This window comes from Zonotrichia albicollis, chromosome 2 (genome assembly GCF_047830755.1).
Source record: "Zonotrichia albicollis isolate bZonAlb1 chromosome 2, bZonAlb1.hap1, whole genome shotgun sequence".
Taxonomy (NCBI): Eukaryota; Metazoa; Chordata; class Aves; order Passeriformes; family Passerellidae; genus Zonotrichia; species Zonotrichia albicollis.
In genome coordinates this window covers 19,658,900-19,682,177 of record NC_133820.1, presented here as the reverse complement: position 1 = coordinate 19,682,177, position 23,278 = coordinate 19,658,900, and the positions used below count along the sequence as shown (strand labels likewise).

At 47.7% G+C, this 23,278-nt stretch overlaps 1 protein-coding gene across 10 annotated transcripts in view; it reads right to left on the bottom strand.

Annotated features, from left to right (window-relative positions):
• Window positions 1-328: 328 nt before the first annotated feature.
• BCOR (BCL6 corepressor) overlaps window positions 329-23,278 on the bottom strand; it is an 82,049-nt gene continuing 59,099 nt past the window's right edge. For 9 of the 10 annotated variants that reach the window (XM_074534537.1, XM_074534536.1, XM_074534535.1 and 6 more), the window contains 7 exons: window positions 17,979-18,307; window positions 17,385-17,648; window positions 11,098-11,264; window positions 4,192-4,337; window positions 2,995-3,072; window positions 2,632-2,782; window positions 329-1,449 (listed from right to left, as the gene is read on the bottom strand). In XM_074534537.1, coding sequence (XP_074390638.1) covers window positions 1,155-1,449; window positions 2,632-2,782; window positions 2,995-3,072; window positions 4,192-4,337; window positions 11,098-11,264; window positions 17,385-17,648; window positions 17,979-18,307 — 1,430 coding nt within the window. In that variant the 3' untranslated portion in view covers window positions 329-1,154. The remainder of the gene's footprint in view (window positions 1,450-2,631; window positions 2,783-2,994; window positions 3,073-4,191; window positions 4,338-11,097; window positions 11,265-17,384; window positions 17,649-17,978; window positions 18,308-23,278) is intronic. The other variant, XM_074534544.1, reaches the window with a different exon arrangement.

Sequence of the window (23,278 nt, the reverse complement as noted above, 5' to 3'; positions counted from 1 at the left end):
TTCAGCCAATTGAAATTAAAAGGATGTCAAGGAGGGAAAATGATGGAACCTATTCACAGTTCTTTAAGAGATGGTGCAGAAAATATTGTGAACACTACTTTTAAACCCTTGTCCCACCAAAAGCACAAACCTGATGTTTTCTTGCAACGTGGAATTTAGAAACCCAATACAGAGTGTACCCAAGATTTCATCAGCTGCTTGCCTGCACCTCTAGCAGCCCTGCCCCGCTTTGGAAACTCCACCCTCCTTTAATGAACATTAATGAGATAAAGATCATGTCACAACCAGGCACAGAGTTAATGGGAGTCACTTTAGCCTCTTCATTTCTCAACAGTTTTATTGCCTTTAAGAAAATTTTTGTAAAATATAAATACAAAGGCAGAAGATTTACTTACAAAGTTAAAACACAGATCTCAAACATAAACACACAATTCAGAAAATTTAGTTTATGTACAGTTTCAAGCAACTTCAACATATGTTAGTTTTTCAATATTTTACAAGGTACAGAAAAAATAGTTCAAAGTCTTCTTTAAATAAAGAGCATAAAATGTTTAAACATATATAAACAATCCGGTTTGATGTGTGAAAACTAAATTTCACAGCTTTTAAATTAGGATATAAAAGTTCTTACAATTAGTTGATGCGTATGGATATGGTTTAATTTATATTACAAACTATTGAATTATATTCAATAGTGCTTACCTGGCCAAAGCAGGTAATTCTGTAAACAAAAAAACCGAAAATAATATCACCAAGTGCCTTACCAAATTCTTTCTCCCAAACAAGCCACACGACTTTGATCACATCACCTAGAAAAAGTATGTTCTGTGTAATCAGTGCTTTGCATGAAACAAAGTCAATGTGTGTGGGTGTGTTCTTTAAAAAAAAAATGTGTTCAGAGTAATAACAAACTTATCCCAAAGCCTGTGTGCATTTAAAGAAACATTATATAACAAATTTTTTTTTGTAAAAACTGATTGAAGTTAAAAAAAAAATTCTTCCAAAATCCATCCAACTGGAATTCAGATCTCTTATATAAAGGAAAGATATTTTCATATTTAATAGTGTCCTTTCTTTACAGAAACAATTTCCTTTGAACACATATACATACAGAAGGAGCTGTACAGAGCGCTGTACATTAAAGGGCTGGCGGTTCACCAGAGGATGTCGAAGGGAGGCTCCTCGTGCGGGTGCAGCCAGTGCAGCTCGGAGCCCAGCAGAGTCTTGAGCTCACTCGTGAACTCCACCAAGTCCAAGAGCTCTTTGCTCTCTGGGTTAAAAGCCTCGAGGTCCGTAGCACAAGAGAACAACTGGCTGAGGGAAGTCTGTTTGTAGAACTCTGCCTCCGTGATGGTGACCACCTCCAGGTTGGGGAAGTTGCAGCGGAAGATGCGCGAGGACATCTTGAGCCTCTTCACCACGTCCGAGAGCAGGAGCCAGTTCCGTGGGCTGTGGAAGCACAGGAGAGAGGCTCCAGTAACTGACATCAGGTCACAGGATTGCTGACTCTTCCCACATCTCCATGTGACAAACCCTCCCCGATCCCACGCCACAAACAATCCCTCCGAAAGCAGGGCTGGTGCCCAGGGGTCCAAAATAACAGACAAGCAAATGTGTATGTGTTTATTCAGACTACTGCTACCTGCAGCTTTGGGAAGAGAAGATCCAGGATGCACTGGGACCTATAAAACCTGGGCTCCTCAGTGCCCATGTGGGCCAGCAGCCACCCCAGCTCAGAGGGTTAGCCCACCTGAACCCAACTTTCATTTCGCTAATAAGGAGATGGCTTATAGCTACAACCACAGATGGCTTATAGTTACAACCACAAAAATTCAGCACCCTTGGCTTCCAGAGAGACCAATATTAAATTGAAGTCCACAGTATATTCATTTTTTGTCAGACAAACAACACAGTTTTAAAATTCAATCTTTGTACTTGTCCACTTCAGAGAATTAAGTCAGATCCATCACCCATGTAACAAAAGCATACTAAAACCCACACTCCTGCATGATCAATATTTAAAACTAGCTGTCATCAAAATTGGTGCAAATGGTAAACAACAGCCACTAACAAATCTAATTTATATCTTGAATATAATAGATAATACAACTTTCCAGGTCTTTCCTTATTAGTAAGTATCAGAGGATCTTCCCTAAGATGCTTATTTGTTTGTTCCAATTCAGAGCTCTAAACCAGCTTTGATACAAAGCCTAGAGAAGCAGTAATGATGTCATTTTGTCATCCACAAAAGCGTGTCCACTCAGCAGCAGAACAGAAAAACCCATGGAATAAAATTAACACCATACAAACATCATACCCAAATTTAAGTGCTAGCAGCACTTCTATTTTGGGAAGTTATAAACAAGATGCCTGTCTGGGATGAGGAAAGGACTTTGTGCTCAAACATCACTTGTCCTGCTCTAGAATATGGCAGTAAAAACTCAGCCCTGACAAACCACCCTTCTCCTCTCTCCCCTCTTATTAATTTACTTCCAAAAAGCCACCAGCAGTTACAGTATTGATCTCTCATTTATGTTACATAAATACACTTTTTCCCACTGACACAAACTGCCACCAGCCCAAGCAGATCATCCCAGCTGTTTTCACCCCAAAATCTGAATTTGTTCTTACCCCTGAGAGAGACACACTTGGATGTTGTAACACGGTAAGGGGGGCTCATCTGAAAATTCAAATTCAAACACATCACTGAAGCCATCTTCATCTTCATCACCTGGGCCGGGAGGATTTGCCAAGACATCAAATCCAGATTCATCTTTTGGATCTAAATAAAATTGAATAAAGGTGCTAAGTCAGCAATGAAAAGACTGTTGCAGGTCTTGCTATTTTTTCCCCCAATAACGTGATCTGTAAACAAAATCAGTTTGCTTCCTTCCCAGCTTCCTCCACCACAAGAACAAAACAGCCCCCACCCCCACGTGCCCTGTGTTTTTAAAGTCTCTGCATACAAAGAAATAAAGGGCAACATTTGCTCACCGCACACAGAGCTGCCATAGAAATCCCAGTACAAACCAGGGTCATCCACACTTCGACCTTGCAGGTCAGTTAAATACTCTGGAGAGGAAAAAACAACAACAAAAACACACTGATGAGAACAAAAAGCTGGCAAGTCAGGAGACTGCACGTCACAGAGCCTCAGCACCTTCCATCAAAAAATCCCACACCATACTCCTGGCACACATGCTGCAAACAGCAGCATATAAACACCATTCCCCCACATCAAATAATGACCCACCACATCAAATAATCACCTAAGGTCTAACAGGGACACACCCAACATTAAGCTTCAGATGCTGAGAGCAATATCTTATTTTTGTGGAGATAGGGTGTACCACATTTTTTGGCCTTCACAATTATTCTGGACACCAAATTGAGGGTGAAACTGTGGCCCCAAATAAACAGATGAAAAACTTTTTTCTAAACAGATATTTTCAGAAGATGTAGTTCTTTTCTACAGATATAATTTGGGAGATTTACAAGCTGAATTGGTGAAAAGATACTGGGATCCAGGATGCTAGGAAGTCAAAGATACTGGACTTTACTGGAGTCCTGAAACACCTGTGTGCCTTCTGTACTGCACTTTAAACAAGTAAACAGATGAGTTCTTAAAACTCATGGACTATGAGCACTGCAAACATGCTCAGAGGTAAGTTATTAGGGAATGCAAGTGTCCAAAACCAAGAGGAAAAAGAACACTAAAACCATGTTATAACATGGATATGTTTAAAGCCTTTAATGCATTTTTACAGTATTTCAGGTATAAAACAAGGCAGAACTGGCAAAACCAAAAATAGTCTAAGATAAAAAAGCAAGACCATGGGAAAACACAAGTATAACAAACAGTTATTTGAATTGGCAAGTTCCTTATTTTCATTTCAAGCAGAAAGCTGAAGGCACTGAAACAGCCCACTGACCTCCCACCCACCCATCAAACCTGACAGTGCAATAATCCTTATGACTTATTAAGAGTTTCAATTAGAAGGAGCCCCCAAGCATGGCTGTGCTCCCCAGCTGCAACCTCTGTATTTTTGCAGGCAAAGAGGGAGCTCTGCAGCCCAGCCCAGCCCATCCCACATCTCCTTGGCATGAAGCCACCCCTGCCACACAGGAGGGATTTGGGGAACCAGCCCCCATGTGCCAGAACCCAAAGCCCCAAGCAGGGTGGGCACAGACCTGTGAGGAAGGTCTCCATGAGCTCACTGTGGGTCATTTTCACGATGGTCCTCCCAGAGTAGGTTGCAAGTGTTGGATCAGCACCATAGGACAGCAACAGGCGGACGATTTCCAAGTGGTCGTTTTCCACCGCGTCGTGGATTGGTCTGGTGTGAAATAAAATAAAAACCACAGAGTTACACTTTGACTCGACAGTTTTATGCAAATATTTTTGACAAGAAACTTCTGACTGTAGATCAAAGCTATTTATAGAAAGTAACACTATTAATACAGCTGCCAATCATCTTGTTGTCGGTTTTACTTGCACATCATCCCCCTCCCCTCCTGTCTTCAGTCAGACTGCTCAGGGCACATATTTCTGTTACGTTCTACTCCTTGCTGTACACATTTTGGAGGGACAGTAAAATAATTACACTGCTGTAACAGAAAGCAGGAGTTTGTGTGAATCCTCACAAACATCATTTTGCTGCAAGTCACTCTACCGTTCCAAATCTCTGCCATATAACAGCGTGTTGTGGAGCAAGGCTCATTCAGCCTGCCTCTGGGCAAGCAGGGAAATCAGTTACCCGAAGCTCCTAAATTATGTACACAGAAATAAGTTATGAAAATTTGCTAGGAATTAAACTTCCGTGCAGAACATCCTCTTTAAACAGTACTTGTAAATATATTTGCAGCACAATTCAACCCTTCTAATCAGAGAATAGAAAAACATGTTATTTTAAGTTGTAGTCCACCCAGAAATTAAAGCATTTCATGTGGCGTGAGCAATCCATACAAGCTCCACAAAGATTTTATGAGCCTTCAGAAGGATTATTCATTAATACACAGGCTTGCAATTCCAGGTTTAGAATTCCTTATCGCTAATTATAAATCGCATTAACTTCTGCCTTTAAAATTGATTATACGTAACGGCGAGTTGTCTGGAAGTAGAACATATTACCCTTCAGACTAATGAAGATGTGCTAAAATCCCATCTTTTCCTTAAACAGCAAGAGTAGGGAACTAACAGCAGAGCCCAGTGCATGGGCAGTGATCATGGCAGCCCAACTCAGCACAACGCTGCTCCTCCTTTGGGCTGTCAACACTGCTGCCCCAAACGAGGCTGTCAAGGGAGCTCGTATGAAAGGCAAGGAAGGACTTTCACGCGGAGCACACAACACACTGCCTTCCTGGAAAGCTTTCACAGTGATGTTACCAGGGGAAGTCGTTTGGAAGCACAGCCAAGTGAACCTCTCTGCTCCATCTCCGGATCTGCCAGGCAGCGCTCGGCTGACAAACAGGGCTTCAATCCCTCCTGCTGCCAGGAGGGCACATCCACCACTGCTGCCTCTCAGGGCAGTGTCCCCTCAAGGTCACCACTGATCTGGCATCACCTGGTACACACGAAAGCTCAGCACAGAGGAGGGGAGGATCAGATCAGTCAGAAGAGGATGGCACACCCCCATTTTCCCATCTATCACATGGCACTGCTGGTAGGAGAGGGAGGAGGGAGACTCTGGTACGTCTCAAAAAGATGTTCCAGATGTATTTGCTCCAAGCACTTTCCAGTAGGCTGTGATTTAGGGTGACTAACATCTGCTACATGTGAAGGGCTCTTGCTTGCATCCACCTTGCTGTCATATCAGTTTTGACATGTGCACAATACACTGACTTGAGGAGGCGCACTTGGGGACACGGTGGTTTGCTCCCTATGGAAAGAGGGTTTACCCCATGCTGCCTGCCTCCCATACACCCCATGCCACCAACAGAGGAAGAAACAGGTGGTCCTCAAGCTGCTGAGCACAGTCCTCAGCCCAGCTTGTGCCAATCCTCAGACCCTTGCCAGCAGAGAGCACAACGTGTGGACACCTTCAAAGCCCAACACACCGCTCTATGGAAAGCCACCTTCACATTTTAAGACCAGAGAAGATCACTGGCAAAGCATCAGGATATCCCTTATCAGTTTCTGAGGGAATGCCTCTAAAATAACACTGAAACTGCTGCCTTTGAGACAGACAGCATTGGAGGAGCCAGCATTCCCAGGATGCCCCTGCAAGTCTCACCCTCTCACCTCCACCTACTGACTCGGTGCTTCCCCACAGGGAAGCATCACATCCAGGATCTGGCCAGTGCTGCATCATAGTGTCACATCCCAGGTGACACCCAACAAATAACAGGGGTGCCGACACGGGGGCTGCAGAAGTATTGAGTGTTCCTTGCTGTCAGCAAGGATCTGAGGCCTGAGCTGCTGGGTCACAGCACTCTGAGCATCTGCAGCAGGAAAGGTCAGCCCTGCTGCAAACCCTCCTGTCCCCCACGGGGCATGAAGCATCCCTGGCTCAAAGTCAGGCACCAGGAGCAGATCAGAGGATACTGCCAAGTGCTGGCAATGCTCTTTCTCCCCCACTCCTTCTTCACTGGAGTCTTTAATTCTTAACTCTTTTAAAATTTTATTTCAGAATTGCTATTTTCTGGTTTTGGGGAGGGGGTTGAGAAGTGCTGGTGGATTATTGGTTTGTGGGTTTTCTTGTTTGAGTTTGGGGTTTTCTTTTAAACTGACTTACCTAAGTGGCTTTTGAAGCAGTAATGAATTCAAGATGATCCCTTAACTTATTAAAAACAGCATCTAAATCACCGCCCAGTGTTCCAATTGATTTAACGACACTCGGACGAGTTTATTAAAGGGTGCCTGGGCATTCCCCAGGAAGGAAAAACTGCAGCACATGGGCTGTAACCCCATGATGGAGCTTCCTTCTGCCTTTTGCAGGCCACCAAGCCCAACGTGGGGCTGCAGACAGAGGTAGCAGGGCAGGCAGAGGGGCAGGCAGGACCAGATTTGTCATCCCAGAGTACACAGGGAGGCTGCCTGGGCATGAGAGGGAGTTTATAGAGGCATGGGGAAGGAAAAGCGTAGTAAGGCAGTGCGGAAGGAGGAAGAACAATAAATAGAAGGAAGCAAACACTGGCGGGGATAGGGGGGGTGGGCAGGGAAGGAGATTCCCCATAGATAAGGGAGAAAAGGCCAAAACAGAGCACTGACAGACTCTTTTGCTGGCTAGAACAGCTTTTGGCAAGCTGACGAGTGAGACCATGCAAAGGCACAGCTATTTGTTTGCTTCTTCCAGCAGAGCCAGCAGAGGAGGGAGTATTCTTCAGTCTTGGCAGGGTTTAACCATCCTCTTTGTAGGATGCAAAAGCGACTACTGGAATAGGCAACTTTTTCAGATGTGAAAATAAAAGAAGATCCCTGGGAGTCCTCTCCTGGGCTGCTCTGCCATACAATCTCTTCCACGCTGAACATCGTGGAAATAAACACTCTCTATCCCTAATGGTACAGTTAACATAGCACAGCTCGTTTCTAAAACAAACCCTTCAAAAGGCCCCAGAAGGAGCTGGGGACATTGGAGAGCTGCAATATCCTACAAAAGGCACACATCTCAAACCCTCTCTTGTGTACCTCCAAATCCTCCCTACTATTTTTACTTCCACTAGAGTTAGGAAAACATTTCACTGGGGGTTTATCATTCCACCACCAAAATTATAAACTATTTAGACCAGGCAGAGTTCGCTCTCAGCCTCTCAGGCACCACCAGAGCTCTCTCCCCAGTGCAGTGAGAGGGAGCAATGCCATATTTTGGCGTTCTGTTTGCATTCCCAGCCGCTCTGTTACGCAAGGCAGGGGCAGGGCAGCGGTGGCAGGAGGGCAGGCTGCGCTGCCTCTCCTCGAACGCAATTAGCTGCTGGAAGGTGTGGCTGTACCAAGACCAGCTGAAAGGACACAGCAAGAGAGCCATCTTGGCATGGTCCTCGCAGGGAAAAAAAAATAAAAAATAAAAAAAGGTTGAGCTCATCAGCTGCCAGCGGGAAGGATACAGCAAAACTGGCTGCGGAGAGAGGATCTAGCCAGAGAACTCCCAAGCAACGTGGAGTCAGGGGATATCTGTATTTTTGGCATGTGGCTTTGTTGCCATAATGGCAAGGGCTCAGCTAGGGCATGCTGCAGAGGTAAGAGGAGAACAGCGAGATAAGGCCAAATACAGGGGCAAGCAGCCTTGCTAATGTCAGTGCCAACACCCCTGGTGGAGCTTCTGCACTCACTGGGGTCCCGTCGGGGAAGGGAAGCTCTCACCTCTTAAGCACGGTCTATTATTATTTATAGGTAAGACGATTAAGAGCCCTTAGTGACTGCAGCACCTCGGAGACAGGTCTTACAGATCTCCGGGTTCTACAATAATCTTTGATTAGGCACTAATTGAGCAGCAGAGTGCTTGTGTATTCAGGGTCTGCCGGCACTGCATGTGGTCCATCAGTACAGAGTTTAAGGGGAAAAACATCCAAGACCTACCACATTTAGCCCGGCCAGATGTGCTGTGAAAAGGGCAGAGAGGGACATCCTGTGCCGACCTGGGTGAATGAAGGACTGGACCATTCCTACACCCCTAAATATTGTCTTCTCCCTGCCCCTACACCAGTCTGTTGCGTTGTTTGTTTCTGGCTTCACCGAGATGTCTGATACCAGGCTGGACACCTGCCTCATCCCAAAACACACACACAGCCAGCAGGATGATCAGAGCACCCGCAGCATCTGAGAGAGGCACAGACTTCGCACAACTTTCCTGCATCCCTCATATTCACAGAACTTTCCTGCATCCTCCACATTCACAGAACTTTCCTGCATCCTTCACATTCACAGAACTTTCCTGCATCCCTCACATTCACACCGACACCCTGCACAGACCAAAGCCATACCCTCACCAGCCACAACTTTCCCTCCACAAAGCCAATGGCAGGGGCAGCAAGGAGCAGAGCCCAGGGCTCCAGGTGACCCCCAGGCTGCCTCCCCAGCACAGCTGTGCTTGCACAGCCCAGCAGCTGCATCCATCCACCGCAGTCACATCACTCGTCCGTGCTGCTTTGCATTAAAACAGGCTGAACAGAACCACACACATGCACTGCCACCGGCTGCAGGCTTGAGAGCTTCCATAGCACCACCAAAAGTACCTCTGGACAAGTGAGGTGGCAGAGGGGAAAATAAAAAGCCAATTCAGAGTCATTAAAAAAGCAGGGGAATAGGACAAGTCTCTGATGGTGCGCTTTTTGGGTTTGTTTTGGGGGGCTTTTGTTGTTATTTTTAGACTTTACTGTATTTTACGTGCTGAACATATTCTGGATTTTAATTTTAAAAGCAACACAGCTGAGGAAGTCATCTTTCCTCTAAAAGTCAGAGGAGAAAAACCTCCAAGAGAAAATTGGGACGTGTCTCAACAAATGTCCTGACTTACTCTACAGTGACAGAGAAGCCTGACCCTGCCAAAAGGCAACGCATTACACAGATCCAAAGTTCCTTACACAAACTTCTGCTCTCTGTCCTGCCCAACTCAGACCATCTTTCCTCTGTGTATTAGCTGTGTTTTGGATCCTTGCTGTCTGTTGGGCAGCTTTCCAAATGAAAAGTAAGTCTGCCCCCAGAAAAGAGAGGCAACAGCACGCTGAGTTCTGACATTACCATCTATGATCAGATCATCATTATGTTCGTTTCTAAATTCCATTTTCCCCAGAACAACTTTTCAGGGTACACTGGCCAAGTTTCTTTCTTGAAAATCAGCTCCGTCTGTGACTAGAAATCAAAGGTGGGCTCTGAACTGGCGGGTGATTAAGACTGCTCAGACGCTTCCCAGGGATAATTTTCTACATAGGTTGTTCCAGCGAGTGAGACAAAAATAATTTAGGGCTCTTTTTATGGCAACTCACCGCTGTTGCACAGGTCACATATGAAAGCTGAAGGCAGCAGAAAATGCGAGGCTGTTTGTCAGCCTGGAGAGCTCAGAACTCTACAAAGACGTGGGCGACAGAGGAGGAATCTGACAATCCAGTCGGGGTTTTAATGTTCCTCCAAAAAGCTTTCCTTTGGGCTGTGATGGGCTGGTGATGGGCCGGGAACAATGGACCATCATGAACTTTTAATGGACCATCCTAACCAGACCTCTTTTTGTTTTCCTGACTCCTCCCTTCCCAAGTTAATAAATAAAGAGCTTAAAAACAAAAGAAGCAGGCTCTTAGTTACGCTAATTTTACCTCCCTGGCTATTTGGATGGTGATAGGGAAGGCGATAAACCATTTAAGATAACAAGCTGCAGGAGATTCGCAGAATACAAAGACCTGTCCCCAAAATGCACAGACTGAATAACAGCTCTGCATATGCTCAGGACAAGTTACCCCAAGGTCAGCCTCGCAGAGGTGGCCAAAGAGGTGCTTTAGGAGATACACAAGAAGCTTAAAAAAAGGTCCAGAGCAGCATTTTTTTCTACACAAAGCTAAAAAAGAAAAGCTCACTATCTATTCTGCCAGCATAGGAACTAAGCACCCCTACTATTCTGTGAAGGAAACTAAAAAAAGGCTAATTCGGGATTAAAAAAAGAAAAAAAGAAACGGTAAATCCAAAATATCAAACGAGCAGATAGTTTAACTGTTCAGCAAACATTTTTATACAGCACATCCAGGACTCGCACACCCGATGGCCACAAAAGCCTGAAGTGCTCTCCAGAGTAACCCTGCTAACAAGGCTAACTCCGCTCTTTTGGCACAGCTCAAAGGACCTGCAGGGCACATGAGCAGGGCAGCAGCTCAAGCATCACTCCTTGCTGCCCTGCAGCTGGCAATTCCACCGCCTAACAACAACCGACCGAAGCACAGATTATTAAAATTCCCAGAATCGAAAAGAAATTACCCCGAACCCGAGCCACAACAGCAGCGCGTCCCCAGCGCTTTGTGAAGCAGGGAGCAGAGCAGGTCACGGAGCCCTGCATGGCCAAGGAGCAGCAGCACGGATGATGTGTGCCCTGCTCGGGTGGGCAGGCAGGACAAGGAGAGCATAAAGGAGAGGCTCAGAGGGAAGGGGGGCACAGACAGACGAGGGGTGCTGCTCACCTGGTCCCATCCTGGGCGCTGCAGTTGACGTCGGCGCCGTACTCGAGCAGGTGGCGCACGATGCTCAGCCAGCCCCGGGCACAGGCCTCGTGCAAGGCACAGTACCCCGCGTTGTCTCGGTGGTTCACGTCGCACGCCTTGCTCTCCAAACAATACAGAACCACCTCCTGCAAACAGCAAGGAAAACGGGTGAACATCGAGTTATTTCTCAATGGGTAAACGCGCGGATTTCTCTGCTTGAAAGAAATGTGGAGGGGAAGATGCTAAAGTCAAAATCTCTATGATATGCTAAGTTATCCTCTATGAGATGGGTCAGTCAAAAGGGAAATAAAAGGGGGAGCTGTTGACAGTCCTGTCTGTTCAGGAGACACAGCAGAGACTTCCCTGAGCAGACTAATTTGGGCAAAGTGACACTGAGAGCTCCATGCCTTGCAGGACCCTGTAACCCCCAACATCAGGAACTGTCACAGAGGGAGAACACAAAAATTTCACAGACAAAACTCACACTGTTCCACTTCTGAGAACTTCTACATGTAAAGCTAGTGGGAGGGTTGTTACTCTTACATCTGCATTTTCTTAACAGAAAATTCTGCGAGTGCAACAGCAGCACAGCCAACGTCAGTTTGATTTTAAAAGAAAAGTGCATGACCCAAAACAAAATACATTTAAGGCACACAAAGGATGGTTTGCTATCAGCAAACAAAAACCAGCCTGGCTCTATCGAGATTGGGGAAATCCCATTTTCACCCATCCTGGTTTTCTGCATGCAGAAGTAAAGGCAGGAGCCGGGTTCCAATAAGGAGCCCGGCGCTGCAGGAAGCCGTGTGAATTTAACACAATTCATCTTGCAGTCAAATCCACCACGCTCCAGAGCCTGGGCCAGGCTCGGCTCTGCACTGCCCTGCAGCCTTGGAACAATGACTGCTCTATCACTCAACCCAAAATTTGGGATGGTGCGAGTCTTCCTCGACTCGTGCCGGATGCAAAAGGAGGCAAAACAAAACAAAACACATTTCTAAGAGATTTTCAGTGCACAAAATAGCCCCCACATTCCCAGATTAGTGGTAAACCATTAATTCTGCATTTGAGTGACATCCCTGCAAAGCCAGAAACAGCACGGAGGGGGCGAGTGCTTGTTTTGCCAAAGCAGGAGAATAAAGCGACGTCGGGCGCAGCGCATTTATTCTTCCCGTTTCAAAATAAACCGGAAAGCCCGCAATAATCTGTGCTCTGGGTACACCTGACTCGAGAGCTGGTATCCAGGATACAGCATGAAGCTGCTCTTTTAGCAGGCCCTCACCAGCCAGGCTGGAGCTGAGAGCTAATGAGCTGCCTGTCCCAGGCTCCAGAGCATCCAATGCCATGGGGAATGCACCCACCCACCCCAATGCACCCACAGGACCCCCACAGTCCCACCTCTCACCAAACAGGGGCTCTGAACACTCCTGCTAACCAGCCCAAGGGCCAAAAATCACTCCAGAACAGGTGCTCTTTACCCTGCACATGCTCAAGCCCATAAGAAAGGGCTGTGCAAAATTATACTCTGGAGGTATGAATTTTCCTTCAAAGCAGACCACCCTGCCAGGCAAATTAGCAGATGGATATAGGTAGCAGAAGCAGCTGCTGTATTCAGTGCCACTTTTAGCATGCAGGCATCATTTAAAATAGACTTTGCAACTCAAAATAAAAGATGTTTCATCTATTTTTGTGAAAAGGAAAGAGTCCTCCTAGGGTGGAATACCTACTACTGGACAAAAAAGCTAATTTTGTCGGGCAATTCTGTGTTAAGAGGCTATAAGAAGAATGTCATTTACCACAAAATGTAACCATAAAGACCATAAAACTCTACATTGTTAATTAATTAAATGCCTCATTAACTTTTTTTTAACATGATTTATTCAATTTACAAAAAAATTGGCCACCATTGCCAAATACAGGAACATGTGGTGCCACAAACACACTTTTGGTTTCACAAGCATTTCTCGCTAAGGTCTGGGGAAGTCTGTGAGAGTGCCACAGGGCAACTTAATGTCCGTTCAGGTGCTCTACTTAAATCAGCATTCTGAAAATCACTCACAGTTAATCCAAAGAGTCAAACTAGAACATAACCAAACACCTCCACCTCTGCCTCTTGCAGCTTCTTAGTCAAACTAAGAACAGCCACGTCAGTGTGCTCATATGCATGATCCATCCTCATATTCAATGAGCTGCCCTTATGTACTCCTTCTCCAGGAGAGCAGCTCAGCATCCCCCAGGCCCCAAGAAGCAATATTCCCCCACCCCCAGCCTCAGAACACTGCCCTTGGGTCAGGTATTATATGCTGAGCCTTAACACTTCCCCCAGTATACACCAGACCCCTGCAGCGGTGTCCATTCCTGAGCAGGATGCAGGAGCCCTGCAGGAGCTGTGCAGGGCAGGATGGGGCTCTGGAGCTCCTGCTTATCAATAACTGTGGCAGTGACACTGGGTAAGCCCTGCCTTCACCTCTGTTTAAATGCCCCCTCACACACCACTCACTTTGCTAATTTCTCTGCCTTCCCAGAAGGATTTAATAACAAACTGACAGCGAACTTCCCAAGCCCACTGTGGTGGTTTCAGCCCAGCCAGCAGCCAAGCCCCAGGCAGCCTCACTCACTCACACTCACACTCACTCTCACTCACTCCCTCACTCACTCCCTCACTCACTCCCTCACTCACTCACTCACTCACTCACTCACTCACTCACTCACTCACTCCCCCAGCAGCAGGACCAGGGTGAGAATCAGAGAAGCACAAAGGGTCAAAGGTGGAAAACTCATGGACTGAGCTAAAGACAGTTTAATAGGGAAAGCAAAAGCCATGCACACAAGCAAAGCAAAACAAGGAATTCATTCACTGCTTCCCATGGCTGGGTAGGTGTTCAGCATCTCCAGCAGAGCAGGGCTCCATCCCACTTATAGTAACTTGGGCAGAAAAACATCACTCCAAATGTCCCCCCACTTCTCCCCCAACTTTGTACTCTGATCCATGATGTCCCAGGGTTTGAATATCCCTTTGGTCAGTTTGGGTCACCTGTCCTGGCTGTGTCTCCTCCCAGCCTCCCATGTACACCAGGCTCCTCACAAGTGTGGCAGCAGGAAAAGCAGAAAGGCCTTGGATCTGTGTAAACCCTGCTCAGCAGTAACAAAAACATCCCTATATTATCATCACTGTGTTCAGCACAAATCCAAAACACTGCCCCATACCAGCCACTGAGAAGAAAATTAACCCTATCCCAGCCAGAACCAGCAAATTCAGACACACACCAAAAAGCAACATGAGGCAGAAAGACAGCCAGTGTTTCCTCTCACATCAAATTCATTACACAAGCCTTTTGTCATTTTTTTCTCCAAAAAGACTCTACGCTCCCTGTAATTCCCTCTTCACAAAAAGTAAATTACAGTTTTAAGACTACCATTATCTCAAGTCATTTGTTTCAAATGGGGAAAACAGAAGGGATTCTGGAGCGGCCATACACTGGGATGAGTTGGTAACATCCTGCTGAGGCATGGCCTGGCACAGAAGCATAGGAAGGGAAAGGCAAAGCTTCCCACCAGCTTTATCAGAGATTTCCAGGGCTGAAGACCATTTGCTGCTCTGTCTTTAAGCAGCCTTGCTGCCGGCAGCCCTGCAATTTATCTGAGCAGACACCAGCCACACTTCCCCTTCAACATTTCACACTCAGGTCAGCTTTACACGCAAAATCATGTCCTGCTTCCTGCAGTGACCTGGGGCACATCTGCACCAGGACAGCAGGACAGAGCACTGGTACAGACAGCAGGACACGGGACTGGCACAGACAGCAGGACAGAGCAGTGGCACTGACAGCGGGACAGAGCAGTGGCACTGACAGCAGGACACAGCAGTGGCACTGAGAGCAGGACAGAGCAGTGGCACTGAGAGCAGGACACAGCACTGGCACTGACAGCAGGACAGGCTCATGGCCTCGCAGCACTGGGGCTCCCCACGGCTCCAGCAGTGATACACACACAGCCTCTGCCAGCACCTCTGCGTGCTGAAGGCTTTGGAGTGGGATCTCTGCACAGCCTCAGGGCATCCCTGCTGCAAAGGCAGGCAGGCTGCCAAGGGCAGGCACGAGCTCATCCGGTCCCAGGGCAGCACGGCATTCCTGCCAGGGCTCCGTGGTGCCCTGCGGTGCCAGCCGCTTCCAGCTCCCGGGCCTGAATCAGCACTCAGCTCCCCCTGCACGCTGTGCCTGATGATGCAAACTCATCTGCCTCCCCTGCCACAGAGCTGGCAGAGGGCTGTGCCATCGCAGCAGCCAGGGAAGCCCCATGTGCCCACCAGAGGTTGCTGCCCTGCTAACAGGGGTGGCAGAAAACTGACCTGTGTACTTGCCATAGGTCACAGACCAGCATGGTACCTTGACTCATCAGATTTTTCTTCCTTTTTTTTTTTTTTTTTTTTTTTTTTTTTTTTTTTTTTTTTTTTTTTTTTTTTTTTTACATAGAGGAATGTCTTACTTCTTGACCATTCTCATTCTTTGTGCAGACAAAGGAAATTCAGTTCAACTTTCTGCTGTCCCATCACTATTAAGAAAAAATCCCTCAGCTATGGAGGTTCCATGGATGATCCAACTATCCCAGCTCACCATGGGCCAAACACAGCTCCAACAGGGTGGCACAGCCACCCACCACTGAGCCTCAGAAAACACAGACAACATCTGATCCTGGCAGCAGTTTGGGTGCATGGACTGAACTCTTTCCCTGCCCTGCATTCCACCAGCAACAGAGCCAACTGCTCCACAGTCAGCACCACCTGAATAATCAAATTGAATGAGCTGAATATTTAAACGTATTAAAAACACGGTGTTCACTTGAACTTTTGGGTGAATTCAAGCCAGAAAATGAAAATCCCCAACCAGCTGATAATGGGAAGGCATGGTGGCACACAATGTTACTCTCAATGATACCTTGGTGAGCCTGGGTATCCTCAGCTTTCTGCAACCAGCCAATTTGATAGCAGAGAGCTCCTGCTATCACAGCAAATGGAGAGCTCTGGGCCCCTGCTTGAGCAGTACGTCAGCCCATCACTAAGTTTGGGAGCTGCTCCCATTGAGCTGTGCTCAGCAGAGGTGCTGGCCACAGAAAGCCAAGTGCTCACGCATGCTCACCCTGACAGACCCCATGCAGGAAGAAAATACACACTCATAGCTGGGAGCACATGCTACAGCACATTTTAATTTTGGACCCACAGAAAATGAAACTATTTAAACCACGGAGAATTCCACAGCAGTGTTGTAACAACCACCTCTCCCAGCTAGAGCTGAAGTGCCCTGGGTTAGCAGAAGCCTTTGTCTAAGGTAAACAAAACCTTCCCAATAAACCCTGCCTTCCTGAGCTGGACAAGGCCTTGCTCCACACAAAGCTCTCTCCAGCTACACAAAGGGCATTTCAAGGTTTCAGCAAATCCCCAAGGCTGGGCAGGCCCCACCTGGACCTGGGCTGATGCCACCTTCCCACGTGGGCATCCAGGCAGCCCCCTCAGCAGCACAGCAACCCCAGCACAGCCATGCCAAGGGCAGCACTTGCTCTCTGCAATGAAACACCTCTGCACAGATCTGAAACCGAGCAGCAACGACGCTCATACCTACATGCCCACACTTCCCCAATAAAAATGCACTTCAAAACGGCCCAGCTAAGGGATTCATCGGTTTCTGATTTTTGTAGCAACAGGGGGCCCCTTTCATTAGACAACATTGTTCCAGCTACACCAAGCAGCTCCAGATGCCGAGCATAAAGCATGCAGAGTGCTCCTATGATGTGTCTGATCATGCAAGAGGACACTCTAAGCGCTACATCCTGTGTCACATACCAGATACTCCTTGGAGAGAAGAACAAAAATAAAACCCTTCTCCTAAACTACGCGCTCTTCACAAACAACAAAAGCAGAAAACATACAGCTCATTAAAGATCACCATAAAGATTACTTGGGAGGAAAAAAGGAAAAAAAAAAAAAAGACATTCGTTCTGTTTGCAGACGGTTTGTATCTAAAAGGAAGTGAGGGTTACCAGTAAAATTTTACCCTTTGCTCATTCCCGCGGGATGCTGCTCACCCTGCACCCCTGCCAGCTGACCCAGCAGTGCTGGGGAGTCATTGCCACAGCAACCTGCCTCCAAACCCCCACACCAGGGAGGGCAAAGCAGCAGGGGAACAGGGGCTACAACTTTCAGCGACCCAACCGAGATCCGCTAACTCTTGGAATCAGAAAGCCAAGCCCATGCCGGGGCGCCGGGGGAGCCTCACCTCATAGCCCAGGCGTGCCGCGCGCTGCAGCAGCGTCTCCCCCGCGTTCTTGTTGACGATGAGGCGCCGAGCCTCGGGGGGCATGGGCCGGCTGGGGGTGCTCTCCGGGCCGGGGCTGGCCAGGGGCAGCGCCGGGGGCTGCGGGAGCAGCGCGGACGCCTGCGTCAGCCGCTCATATGCCTTCTGCTCAAACGGCTTGGCCGGCGAGGAGTCACAGTCTGAGCTCGGCTCTGGTCGCTTCCTGACTTTCCTCGTTACCGGTACCTGTCAAAACCGTGACACCAGGGGGTTTTAATGTTTGTTTGCACAGTACTGTGACGGGACTGTGTTTTGTCAGCGAGGAATTAAGACTTTTCTACTGGTATTTAATTTTTAAAGGAAGACCCGCTACAGCTTTTAAACACAAAATGCTTCACCCTTGTAACAGTGCCTTCAAGTTAGGTTAAGAAAAGCAAACATAAAATGTGCAAAGCATCCACAGACAAATCCGAACGCAATCCCCGCTACCCTGCATGCACAACAGTGCGTTAGTTTTAAGCAAGCTGGCTCTGCCTTCTCAGAGGCTGGTGGACAATTAAGTCTAAATAAAGATACCTTATCTTCAGCATTTTCGATATCTGTGGTGTCATCCCCTGTCAGAGATGACCTCCTTCTCCTCTCCTGCAGTGCCAAGTGTTTTGTTTTACACTGACGTTTCCCTGATGGCTTCTCACACTCGTTGTATTTCGGCATCAGAGATGCATGTTGGAAATCCTCCTCCTCGTCTGTGTACAGCCCATCTGTCTTCCGGCTTTCTTTAATTTTCTGCTGTTTGGCAGCCAACCTCGAGGCTGGAGTACAGCTTGGCTGAGCCTGCCTTTTGCTGTTTGCATTGGTGGATGAAAGGCTCTTCATGTGCGGAGACACCAGGAATACAGGCAAGCCTAAATGGGAAGGGAAAGGCATTACACATCGCATGGTGCGTTAAAAGGAAAACGCAGTGCTAGCACTTAACACAAGCTCCTCCACTGCTTAAGAGATCTACAATTACATTTTCAAATCGTTAATATTTTAAGTGTTCCGCATCCAAACTGCAAACAGCATCTCGCCCGTTGACACTGCGCTAGCGGTTACTGGGCAATAATAAAAATCCCTGAATTAAATGCCCCACGCAGGTGCTGGGCAGTGCCAGGGCTGTGGGGATGCGTGCCAGGCCAGCTTGGCAGTGCCACAGCCCGGCCACCACGGGCAGAGTGGAACAGCTGCAGGGAAAAACTCCCCTCCTAACCTAGGACTGCCTGATGTGAAGGGGAACCAACTCCTCCAGCAGCCTGGGCCAGCCTGGCGTGTGTCAGTGCAGACACGGGGTTGACGAGGGAAGAGGGGATGGGAAGAAAGGGGGAAGCATGGATCAGATTTTAATGGGGCAGTGTGCTGGTTTCGTATCATGGAAGTGATGTTTTGGGAGAGGTGGGAATGTTGAGCTTAGTCCCAAGACAGGGAACACCTCCTCAACAGCATTTTGACTTCAAAAACAAACCAAGAGACGACTGACTACTCAAGGAGCTGTCCCTACAGAAGCTCTGTGCAAGCTCTCCATCAGAAAGCACAGGGATTTTGCAGGAAAGGCAATCAGATGGTTTTTCCCCCAAGAATAATTCAGAAGTGAGTCTTTCTGGGACACTGGGACAGTAAGGCCAGTGCTCTGCTGCCTGTGGCAGGATACTGGCAGGGCTGGGTTTTCTCTGGGGGTTAGCTCCAACAAGCTGGATCCCACAATCTGGGCCACATGCAAAAAGCATGGTTAGTTTTGGGGTTTTTTTCAGAGTGCAAGCAGGCTTACAACAAAACAAGGACAGGAAAGTTGACTTTTTATAGTCTGAATTTCCCTTGGGAAGAGAATTGAGGTGACCTCAGAACAAACTGCTATGCAGAAAAATTAAAGGCTGCTAGAAAGGAAGGGACACTTCAGCCAAACAATACCACACCACCAAGGGAGGTGTGGAAAAAACTTTGAGAACTTGAAAGAGGCTCCCTTGCTCTGAGAAGTCTCTGAAGTGATGCTACTTTCAGAACAGAAGAGATGGCAGGAGCCAATAAGCAGGTGCTCAGGGGAGAGACACCCCTACTTAACAAGATTCAGTCCAGAACCAGTTGGTAAAAAATAAAATAAAATCTAGAATCCTCTTGGTGGGCAGTTTCACACTTTAGTCTTCCTTTAAATAGATCTGTGAAAGCAACTCACAGAAGGCTTTCTAGATTAAGGATGAAAACAGAAATCCCTCAGTTCTTTTGAGCCACTTTCTAGAAAAAGACACATACCACGGCTTGCCAAGCAGATGTCAGGGAATTTATGGGACACATGATGTGCAGATTGTTCAGCAAAAATCATGTAAGTTTTTCAGGCTTTGCAATACTGAAGGAAGGCACCTAGTTGTAGGCTGAGCCTATGGATGCAAGGGTGTCTTCCCAACTCTGTAGATAGCACAAAGTAAGGAGTGCTTAATTCTCATGTTCCCAACTAACCTAACTGAGCAGCGTATGAAAAGCCCAATTCCAATACAGAAGTACCATCATTACCTACTTAATCACATACTAAAGGAAAAAAAAAATATGGAAAAGATGGAAAGCAACAGCGAGGAGCTCTGGTGAGTGCAAATGGAACAAACAGCTGCATGCGGAAAAACTACAATAGAATGAAACACTCGCAGGTCTGGAGAAGGACAGAAATACTGAAAGGATGGAGGAAAAAAAAACCCACAGGAAGCTTATCTCAAAGAACTGCAGGCTTTCCCATGCAGACATGCCGAGGCATTGAAAGCAGAAGTTTAATCACCACAAAAAATGTGCTCTCCTGCCTGCAAACTCCACATCAACTCTGTGCTTCACTCTGACCCTCCACAGTGGTGACAGCAGGCACCAGGCTAAACGTGCACCGGAGCTGAGAGATGGAGAGCAGCTATGCTGTGCACCCAGGAGCTCCAGGATCAGTAACATTGCAAGAAGCCAGCACTAGACAGAAAAAGCCAAGCACGAGCCTGGGAAATGCAAAACAGGGGCAGAAAAGCAGCAAGTGACTGATCCTGGAATCCCACCCCATCTCCCTGACCATGCAAAAAGAGAGAAGAAAAACAAGAGTGAGCAGGAATACACCTAAACATCCATGGAAAAAAAGAAAACCCAAACCAAAAACCCCAAGAACTCAGGCCTCTGCGTGATGTGGGCTGTGGCAAGTCTGACTCAGAGCAGGACCTGTCTCCCTTCCCACAGGAGCCGCAAGGTCCACGCGGAGCCACAGCTGCTGCCGCGTCACCTGAACGCTCCTTGCTCATTCAGCTCCCCCGGCAGCTGCCTCCTCTCCTCCTGCCTGCCAAGCCACGCTGCCTGCAGCCCCAGGCAGCTCCCAGGGGCTGGCACATGCTTCCCAGTGGGCAAGATCCTCCTGGCTCCTCTCCTCAGGGCTGCTGTTTCCGCGCTGCTCTGGTTTTCTCCTCGCACAGCGTCAGCGGCTGCGGCTCCCGGGGGAGCATCAGGAGATGCTCCAGCAGCGCAGGGTTATTGCTCAGCTGGGACCCCAGCACAGGCCCTGGCTTCTGCCTTGGTCATGGGGCTGGGCAGGCAGTGTGGTGCCCTGAGGCAGCAGCATCCCCATGTTCATGGACCTGCTGCACGCCAGCACGGCAACATCACTTTGCAACAGGACCACAGAATCACAGAATGGTTCAGGGTTGGAAGGGAGACCATCCCCTAAAGATCATCCAGTTCCAACCCAGGGACACATTCCACTAGACCAGGTGGCTCAGAGCCCCATCCAACCTGGCCCTAAACACTTCCAGGGATGTGGCAGCCACAATTTCTCTCTCCAGTGCCTCACCACTCTCACAGACAAGAATTTCTTCCTAATAACCTATCTAAGTCTACCCCCTTTAAAATCCATTACCACTTGTCCTATCACTATATGTCCCTGTCAAAAGTCCCTCCCCAGCTCTCTTAGAGCCCTCTTTTAGGTATTGGAAGGTGCTATGAGGTCTCCCCAGACCCTTCTCTTCTCTGGGCTGAACAATCCCAACCCCTCAGTCTTTATTCACAGCAGAGGTGATCCAGCCCCCTGATTATCTCTGCATCCTCCTCTGGACCTGCTCCAGCAGGTCCATGTTTCCCATGCTGGGGGCTAAGAACTGGACACAGCTCTGCAGGTGGGGTCTCACAGGAGCAGAGCAGAGACAGAATCACGTCCCCTGACCTGCTGCCCACACTGCTCTGCATAAACAATACTGGAGTAACAAACCCAGAAGTCAGAAGCCTCCACATTCCCAGAGATTTGCAGGCAGGAGTGGCAAATCATCCTGCTAATGTTAGACTGAATCTTCAGAGGCACAGAGGCACCCTCATGTCCTCTTACAGCCTGCTCCTTGGGATACAACCAGCTGCCCTGCAGCAGACACTGCCACAACTGCAGGCAGTGCCTGAGCACAGAGAACAGCTGTTCCCAGCCCCAAACTAAAAAAAAAGCTGCAAGTGACAGTGTACATTCTCATATTGTTAGTCTCTGTTTGTTTAAGGAAAGTCTGAGGACTAGTCCTGAGCAAGACAAACAAGTTGGAAGTCTCCATCCCCATGAGACTGTCATGCAGAGGATGCTCTGTCACACAATGGGGAAAAATGTCCTCATCTCAGTCAACTAAGAACGAGGAGATTCAAAAGTTTATGCCTCAAGAGGGCTGAAGAAGCACCAGCAAAATTATCTGAATGACATCCAGTGTCTTTGCACAATAAACAGCAAGCCACAATTCAGTCAAGTTTATGGTTTTATAGCAGCTTCCAAACCCAAGAGTTTTTTCACAGCCACAGGGTAAGTGAACCTGAATGCCTTTGGGAATGGTGCATAAACTGGGAGCCACCTCTGTTTCTTTCCCAAGGCCATGAGCCTGTCAATGCCACAGGAAGGATTCCAGGGGAAAGTGAGAGCATCCTTACACAATACAGCCTCTTGTTAGTGACCCTGGTTTGATCTCTACAAGGTATTTCTCTCTGAAAGTAGCAAGGTGAGGGGCAGGGGGGTTTGAGCCAATACCATGCTCACCAAGGCAGCACATAAAGCAAGGAACTAAGAGTCACAGCTCCTTTTTGTCCTTGGTTTGTTAAACAAAGTTTTGTTCTCCTACTGCACAAATCCTTTTGGATGGATCCTTCCCCATCAGTAATCATCAAAGTTTGGGGGCTTCTGCCCTCAGACAATCCTACCAAGGAGAAGGACAGATGAGGAGCTTTAGGACGGAAGGGAAGCTGATACCTTTGCCTGTGACTTTCAGAGACACTACCAGGGAAAATCTTCACTGGCACAGGATGATCTGGACTCAGTCCTTTCCATGGCATGGGACAAGAGGATCCACTCTCCTCATGCTTCCCTCTTTCAAGGGGATCTCAGCTGAACTATAGGTTAAGCCACCTGGAATGTGAATGTGTCCAGGTGATGAAGCTCCTAGTTTGTGAAGGAGGAAGGAGCCCAAATGCCATACACACAGCTCCTGCTCCCAGAAACAGTCTTTCCTCAAAAACAAGCAGAGTGCTTGGAGAGGTAAGAGCAGGAAAAGAGAAAGAAAAGGGGATTTGCCCTGTGCACTGTGTGATTCCATTCCCTATCAGTTCTCCAGCCAAGCTACAGCAGCAAAATGTTGCAGGGAAGGAGAAAGGCACCAGAGCAGAAAATGTGCCCAGGGGCCGGGGACAGTGAGGACAGGAGAGTGACCTGTGTCCATCCCAGTGAAAATTTGGCAGACTGTATCCACAGCCTTTCCCTCAGGATAGGGAATCAACAGAAATGGGAGGGAGGATTGGGAAAAGAGGAAGTGGAGTGAGAAGTAAAGAAGAAGCCAAAAACAAGTCAAGGAAAGCTGATATGCTTTGAGGAAGCA